We start from the raw sequence: 8,577 nt of genomic DNA, 5'->3' as shown, positions 1-8,577 counted from the left end.
CATATTGAATAACTCAAATGAATACATTAGGCTCAATGCTTTTATTTTAATGTTTTCTTGTTAGAATTTTTCACTTTTGGAAGGCTTACAGTTTAGAGACATCAAGTCCTTGAATTCAAAGGGTTAGAGTTACAATTGCTTCTTGTGCTATGCTCTATGGTTGAAGGTCTGAATCTGTACCAGCTACAGAACATATCGAAAGCTTGCATTCCTTTTATTTTGAAGTAAAGTTGATGATGTTATATTAGTTTCAGGTATACAACATAGTGATTCCACAAGTTTCTATGTTATGCTGTGCTCATCACAAGTGTAGCTGTGATCTGTCACCATACACTAGTACAAAACCATTGACTATATTCCCTATTCTGTACCTTTTATCCCCATGACTTACTTGTGGGGCTCCTGGGTGGTTCAGTAGGTTCAGCATCTGCTTTGGCTCAGGTCATGATCCCAGGATCCTGGAATGAGCCCCACATCGGGCTCCTTGCTCAGCAGGCAGCCTGCTTCTCCCTTCCTCTATGACCCTCCCTCTAGCTCGTGCTCTCATTCTTTCTCTCAAATAAATAAATAAAATAAAAATCTTTTGGGGGGAAAAAAACTTCTTAGAAACTGCAAAATAACTAATTGGCTTAAATACTGAAGAAGGCTTCTTCTAAATGGTCTCGTTCTAAATAAAATAATCTTTGCTGTTTTTATCAGTGGCCTTTTCAATTTTTTGGTATAATTTGCCATTTAAAAACACTTTCAGCATCAAGAACCACTTCCATTACCTATCCATAGCCTTAAATAAGGTACCAGAGCCTCCCCCTGCCCCTTTTTAAAGGAGACAGATGTTTATTGAATACGCCACAAAGGGGCAGAGGGCAGGACAGTGAGGGGGGGACTGTCTGCCCTTCAGCCCCTTTTTAACTTGACTGGAGGAAGGGGCTTGCTGAAATAGAAAGAACACTGTATTTGAAGGCAGACATTTGCTCACAGATTTATGCATTTGATTTATAAGTATTATTTATATTTTATATTAATATTTGTAAATATTAATTTTTATTAATACAGCATTTATAAAATTTATAAACATGAATATATTTATTATAACTCTTGCTGTGTGCCAGGATCGGAGGTAGATACAACAGTGATGAAAATGGACACGCTCTGCCTTCACAGAGCTTTCGGTCCATCCCAGCCCCCTTACATTCTTCTGCTTGGGTAACTTTGAACAAGTCACTTCCTCTCTCGGAGCCTGGATTTCCTCATTTGTAAGATGGGCAATAAGGACAGAGGTTGTAAGGATTACAGAGAGCACAGGTTTAGCCCAAAGCCTGGCATACAGTGGTTACTCCGTAGATTTCGATGAGGACATCCTAGCCAAAAGGTCATGGTTCAGATATTTGTTCATTCATGAGTTCAAATAGTGGCAAATACCAAGGTTTCAGGAAGTCTGGGTACTAGTTCATAGAGAAAACACTTCAGTTCTAATGAACAAATGAGGTCATTTCAAGTCATTGATTATTTTTATCGTTTCATTTGTTACACTTATCAGACAGCTGTATTAATTTGTTAGCTGGAGCAAGTATCTCTTCAGTTTGTAATGCCTGCGAGTAGATTATCATTTTAATTCCATAAAGTTGCCAATCACAAACTTAAGTTTCCTAGAACAGGGCTTGCCCCAGTTACAATTTTTAATAAATGACAAGTATCCAGGAGGACACAATTTCTTTAGGATCCTAGCTACTGGCTTTGACAATAAATGTTTGCTATCACAGGTATTTGTTTTGTTTCCCTACCAAACCGACGCAATAAGGAAATGCCCAGCCATCTTTTTCCAGAGGATAGAAGAAAATTGATACTTCTTTCAAAATACTGTTTTAATCCACCCCCCAAAGAAGAATATAACTATGCATTTTTAATCACTAAAGTTCTTTATACAGGCACTATAAATACAAATAGTCATTATTAAGATAGAAGCTTAACACAAAGCAAAGGAAAAAAGATTTCCTCTAAGGTGAAGGTAATAACCTGGCTTCACATAATTTGCAAAACAAACAGCAGTTCCCCACCAGAGTCACTTGGGAAATGCCCATGAGCAGCAGTGTCAGGGGAGGTGATGGCTTTGCCCACAGAGGAACTCCACTTTACACAGAGGAAGCTTGAGGCGGGAGCAAAATTCAAGTGGCCTCCTACATTCATGTGGAAAGACAGCCCCAATTTAGTTTTTGTCAAGGGAGGTAGCTCTCTGGATAAAAGCAGGATTCCAGATGTGTAGCCCAATTCTCTGAATCCAGGGGAGGTGGACATGCCATGGTCCCTCTCTGTGGCCTGGTTCCCCACAGCAGGAGTGGACCCCTCTGAGGCAGAGGTAAAGCTCATCTCTTCTGCCCATCTCTCATCTTGTCTTCCGTGTTTCCTGTTTTGAGTCTGTACTTTGCTAACTAAGGCCGGGGATATAATTTCCTAGCACATTAAATCAATTATCAGTGGTAGTAACAAAATCAAATTATCTGTCTATCTGGTTGACCAGCTGTTCACCTGAATTCACCAGCCGCTGCCAAGAGTCAAGAGACCTCATCAACAAGCCAAATGTTGGCTGAATTGATTTGTTAGTTGACCGACCACTTAATTCAGCTAAGAAAAAGGATCGCACTCGGACAGCACGAGTCCCTTCCGGCTCTCCCTTGCTTTTTGGTTAGTGGAAGCAGCAAAACCTGTGATTCCTTATTATTTGTTTTTACTTTGTTTCTTGAGAACCCTCTTCTCATTCTTACAAATTTGCTTTGGGTGTGTCTTGGGGGGGGGAAATGGAGTGTTTCCCAATTAGCAAAAAACCTCAAGTTTGGAAGGGATGTGAAAAATCATCAAACCCCAATAATTCTCTAGTGCTTAAGTCTCCTTTAATTGTTTTCATATTTATTCATGTTGAATATCTCCAGTGGAGGGATTCCTAAAAGAGATCGCCTATGTTTAGATAGCACAAACAGAGCTGATGTAACTGGAGAGAAAAAAAGGGGAGGGCAGAGAAAGAGGTGAAGAGGAGAGGAGGTGGGCAGGGAGAAAACTCTACCACTAACTGAGCCCTTACTCTGACCCCAGCCCTGGGGTCATGTTGTTTGGGCTTGTGGCTCTAGAACAAGAAGCATACAGGAGCAGAGTTAACATAAGGGCATGATTTCCTTACTTCTACTAAGAAGAGAAGAGCAAGAGATAGCGGCTGTGCGCTAGGGTAGGTTGGCCAGGATCACCAACCTCTCTGTTGCCCTACGAGTCTTCATTTGCATCCCCTGGAGACAGCAGAGTTCTTCTTCCCTTAAAGGTTATAAAATGCCTTTGCTTACATCCTGCATGGTCAAGCAGGGACTGGAATCCAGGCCTGTTTAGTGTTAGAGCCCGAACTCTCAACAAGGCATCCACAGTTAGTTCTGGCCTACCTTTCCCTGGCTTTCCATTCTTCATCATATCTCTGACCTGCGTCCAGCTGGTGCCACAGCCCTGCAGCAGAAATGTCATTAACTTCCTGGTAGAAGGGAAGTGGTAATTCCCTGGGCTGGTTCTCAAGTGCCCTTGAATTTTTTTTAAGGTAAGAGGTTGACTTGATTTTTTTTTTTTTTAGATTATAAAGAAAGGACAGCAAAGTAGCCATGTGAAAGCAAGTCCAGGTGACAGGTAGAGGTTGGTAGGGTTCATAACCCTGTATGGGATGACTGCTTCATCAGCCAACAATGCAGCCCTCACTTTCCCTGAAGTTAAAACCAGGCTTTGTGGAAACTTTCCTCTTCCCGCTTCTGTGATACAGTGCAAAATAACTAATGTACCCAGGCCCCAGGAAAGCAGTGTCTGTGGTTAGAAGTGAAAGACTGAGGTCAAGTCCAAACTCATCTCTGCCACTTTCTAGCTGAAGACCATGGGTAAGTGATTTAACTTCTCTGTGACTTCATCTGGAAAGGAAGGAAAACAAGTCAGGGTAATCACCTACCAGAAGGTTGCTGCAATGACAGCAGTCTATGTTTTCAGCATTTAAGACATGCCTGGGATCCAATGATGTCCTTCTCATTGGCGGGAAATGCAGCAGCAACCAGGATTCTGGCTGTGAGTGGTCAGACCAAAGCCCTCCCTCCGAGATCTCAGATCTTTATTTGTGCTTTTCAGGGATGGAGAGAAGGTGTCTCTTTGTGCCTTCCTCACACTCCACTCAACGGGCTCAGAATCTGAGTCACCAGTGGCCAAGCATCCCCTGGGCACCAGGACTCTCAGTCAATGCAAATTCCAGGTTAGTTCTGCAAGTCACTTGGAAAGCTAGGACTGGGGCCCCACCAAATGATGCCAAGGACACTGGGTCAATTTTAAAATGGGATTCATTTAATGCCAGGAGCTCTTAGTATGATGAGATCGCTGGAAGAGCTTCCTGACTCCCACCATTACATACACAAACACTGCAGGAAATAGAAAAACAAACGGCACTTGTTGCCAACGCCCCTTCAAAGTAAAGGCAATTCCTTGGTGAACTTACATAAGGTTGGCAGTCAGGAACAGCCAGCAATCTCGCAGTCTTTGTATTTATGGTTTTGCACATGCTAGGCACATGTTAAGTTCCTCTCCCTCCTGGTATCCCATTTTATGGATGAGAGACTGCGTCTCAGAGAAGTTAACTTGTTTCAAAGTCTGATCCTTATGAAGCCATACCCTTGGCTTTGTATAGGGCTCTCTAGCCTGGTAACAACCCTTTTATTACCCCGGTGCTTTCTGTACCTGCACATGGGGCTTCCCATCTCCACCTGCAGGCATTCGCTTTCTCCACAACTATCTTTTTCTTTCTTTCTTTTTAAAAAGATTTTATTTACTTATTTGACAGAGAGAGATAGACAGCACAAGTAGGCAGAGAGGCAGACAGGGAGAGAGGGGGAAGCAGGCTGCCCGCTGAGCAGAGAGCCCGATGCGGGACTCAATCCCAGGACCCTGACACTGTGACCTGAGAGGAAAGCAGAGGCCCAACCCACTGAACCACTGAGGCGCCCCTCTCCTCTTAAAAAGTAATGGACCCAGGGACGGGTGGGTGGCTCAGTTGGTTAAGTGTCTGCCTTCAGCTCAGGTCATGATCCCGCATCCTGGGATCGAGCTCCAAGTTGAGATCTCCACTCAGCAGGGAGTCTGCCTTTCCCTAACCCCCCTCTTGTGCTCTTGCTTGCTCTCTCTCTCTCTCTCTCTCTCAAATAAATAAATAAATAAATTTTTTTAAAAAAGAAGGTAACAGATCCAGTACAAGGAGGTTGAGAAGAATCAAATGGTTTCAGCCTCTGGCCCTGTCTGAGGATAGCAGTATTTCTTGTGTAAGTACTCTCTCTGTCCTGAACTTTTGGATGGGGCCTATGGCTTGGAACAAGATGGAATTGAGGAGGCCTTCTTATCTCATTCAAATGAACCTGTGGCTACCTTATACTCCATTGTACATAGTGCTTTAGGCCACCTGGTTCTGAATCTTCTCCCATTTACTACTGCCCAACATAGAATCTTTTTTTTTTTAAGACTTTATTTATTTATTTGACAGAGAGAGACACAGTGAGAGAGGGAACACAAGCAGGGGGAGTGAGAGAGGGAGAAGCAGGCTCCCCGCTGAGCAGAGAGCCCAATGTGGGGTTCAATCCCAGGACCCTAAGATCATGACCTAAGCCAAAGGCAGGTGCTTAATGACTGTGCCACCCAGGTGCCCCCATTTTCTAAAAGATTTTATTATTTAGGGGCACCTGGGTGGCTCAGTGGGTTAAGCCTCTGCCTTCGGCTCAGGTCATGATCCCAGGGTCCTGGTCCCAGGATCGAGCCCCCCATCAGGCTCTCTGCTCAGTGGGGAGTCTGCTTCCTCCTCTCTCTCTCTCTCTCTCTGCCTGCCTCTCTGCCTATTTGTGATCTCTGTCTGCCAAATAAATAAAAAAGATTTTATTATTTATTTGAGGAGGGGAAAGTGCATGTGCATGAGAGAGAGAGAGAGAAAGAAGAGAGAGCATGAGCAGAACCACAAGCACAAGCAGGGGAAGCAGGCTGCTCCCAGGACGCCGGGGATCATGACCTGAGCTCAAGATAGACGCTTAACCAACTGAGCCACCCAGGCCACTCACAAAAATTTTTTCATGACCTGATTTTTAAAACGGTGAGAGAAGGGTGCCTGGGTGGCTCAGTGGGTGAAAGCCTCTGCCTTCGGCTCAGGTCATGATCCCAGGGTCCTGGGATCGAGCCCCACATTGGGCTCTCCACTCAGCGGGGAGCCTGCTTCTCCCTCTCCCTCTGCCTGCCTCTCTGCCTACTTGTGATCTGTCTGTCAAATAAATAAATAAAATCTTAAAAAAAAAAAAAACCTGTGAGAGAAAGCACCCCTGTCTCTGAGTTACACCAGCAAGTGCATGCACATGATTTTCTCTTGCTAATGTTCTGGAAACTGTAACAGAAAAAAGAAACTTACTTCTCAGCTCCCTGAGAAGCTGAAAGGGGAAAAATGCATAGCAGATATGATAGGGACCATAGGTAGGATAGGATCCCTGTATAACCAATGCCTGAGGAGGGAGAGGAGGGTTCTTCGGCCCGGGCCCTTGATTTTCTAGGTTCTGACTGAGCGTTCATAAACTCTCTGGAATGTGCCTACCTTCCTTTTAGATCTTCTTTTCTTTCCAAAATTCCCCAAGATACCATAGTGCATTCAGAATGAGCATACAGCAGATGATTCTTCTTCCCTTTGTTTTTCCTCTGTCCTGCCTCCCCTTTGTATTCTTCTTCCCCTTCCTTCAATGTCCTGCTTTCCCCAAAGCCTGACATTACTCCTGATGAAATGAAGACACAGGCAGGAGAAGAAGGAGGGATTGGAGCCATCATAAGTTCTTGTTGAAAATTCTTTTCTTTACCATTTCAGGCTTTGGAAAGAAAGATGATACTCCTCTACTTAAATAAAAACCCTTCCAAAAACCTGAGCAGGGAATAAAAATCACCCACTGTCAGACCATGGTCTACATGTAAGCTAGAACTTTCTGTACTTTACACATCTTATCACTGGGTGTCCTAGGGAAGCCAAGGCATGGTAATCCTGCCCTGGGAAAACCAAACGACCATAGTGGAATTTGTGCTTCGAGGACTCTCCTCCAACCAACAGCTAAATATTTTCCTCTTTGTGATGTTTTTTGCTTTCTATGTCTTAATTGTTTCTGGAAACATCCTTATTGTTCTGCTAGTTTTGCTCAGCCAGCACCTCCACACCCCCATGTACTTCTTTCTGGTGAACTTGTCCTTTCTAGAGATCTGCTATACCTCCAATATTGTCCCCAAGATGTTGCTGATTATCATAGCCGAACAGAAGGCCATTTCTGTGGCTGGGTGCCTGACCCAATTCTACTTCTTTGGATCCCTGGCTGCAACAGAGTGTCTCCTGCTCGCTGTGATGTCCTATGACCGATACCTGGCCATCTGCCAACCTCTCCGCTATCCTGTCCTCATGACTGGCCCCCTTTGCATTAGGCTGGCTGCCAGCTCGTGGCTCTGCTGCTTCCTCCTTACAGCAATCACTTTGGTCCTGCTGTCTAGACTAACCTTTTGCGGAGAAGAGATTGATCACTTCTTCTGTGACTTCACCCCTCTGGTCCATCTCTCCTGCATGGACACCTCACTGACAGAGACCATCGCCTTTGCCACCTCCTCAGCAGTAACTCTAGTTCCATTTCTCCTCATTGCTGCCTCTTACTCCTGCATTCTTTTTGCTATCCTAAGAATTCCATCTGGCACAGGCCGGAGAAAGGCCTTCTCCACCTGTTCCTCCCACCTCACTGTGGTCACGGTGTTCTACGGGACACTCATTGCCACATACCTTGTGCCTTCAGCCAATTCTTCACAACTCTTGCGCAAAGGATTCTCTCTGCTCTACACCATCCTGACACCCATGTTCAACCCCATCATATACAGCCTGAGAAACAGAGATATCCATGGAGCCCTGAAGATGTGCTTGAGTAAGAAGCCAGATTTCCTCCTCAGCTAAGGCAAAAAGGAAAATTTGGATATTTGTCCAAGGGACAATGGATTGGATTGAGTAATTTAGATTCTATGTAAATGGCACCACCTGTACTGGCAGTTCTTAAAGTCAGATGACAGGATGTCTCCAAGCATGGCTGAAGGTGCTGCAGAGTTCTGATAGCCTCAGGTGAACTCGGGTCCCAGGAATGGCTTCAGTAGGTCAAGTTCTGCTCCCTTATCTTCAGTATATCTGGATCCTTGTGCAAAAGCTCACCTTCCAAATGAACTGCTACAGCTGGTTGCTCATTTATTCAAATATTCATCATGGTCTACTATGTCTGAGGCAGCCCTGAGGCACCTACACATAGATGATAACAAAGACAAAACCAGAAGCAGTCCCTGCCTTCACGAAGCCCACAGTCTCTAGGGAAATGACAAATGTTAATCAGATAACTAATGTCAAACTACATACAGAAATCTACTGTAAAACTACACTTGTGATTCAAAATTTTTAAAAATAAGATGATTAGTACTTGCCTCTTAGAATGGCCAAAATCCAGAACACTGACATCACCAAATGCCGGTGAAGATGTGGAGGCACAGGAA

The 8,577-nt window shown here is 44.4% G+C and overlaps 1 protein-coding gene across 1 annotated transcript; it reads left to right on the top strand.

Annotated features, from left to right (window-relative positions):
- Nucleotides 1–7,045: 7,045 nt before the first annotated feature.
- LOC116567432 (olfactory receptor 11A1-like) lies at nt 7,046–7,996 on the top strand. Its single transcript, XM_032302484.1, has one exon. It carries the CDS (start codon nt 7,046–7,048, stop codon nt 7,994–7,996), a length of 951 nt encoding a protein of 316 aa, XP_032158375.1.
- The last annotated feature ends 581 nt before the right edge of the window (nt 7,997–8,577 follow it).

The sequence above is a fragment of the Mustela erminea genome, chromosome 10, assembly GCF_009829155.1.
Source record: "Mustela erminea isolate mMusErm1 chromosome 10, mMusErm1.Pri, whole genome shotgun sequence".
NCBI classification, from domain to species: Eukaryota; Metazoa; Chordata; class Mammalia; order Carnivora; family Mustelidae; genus Mustela; species Mustela erminea.
Note: the sequence above shows the minus strand (reverse complement) of the source record. Positions and strands in the feature narration are given on the sequence as shown.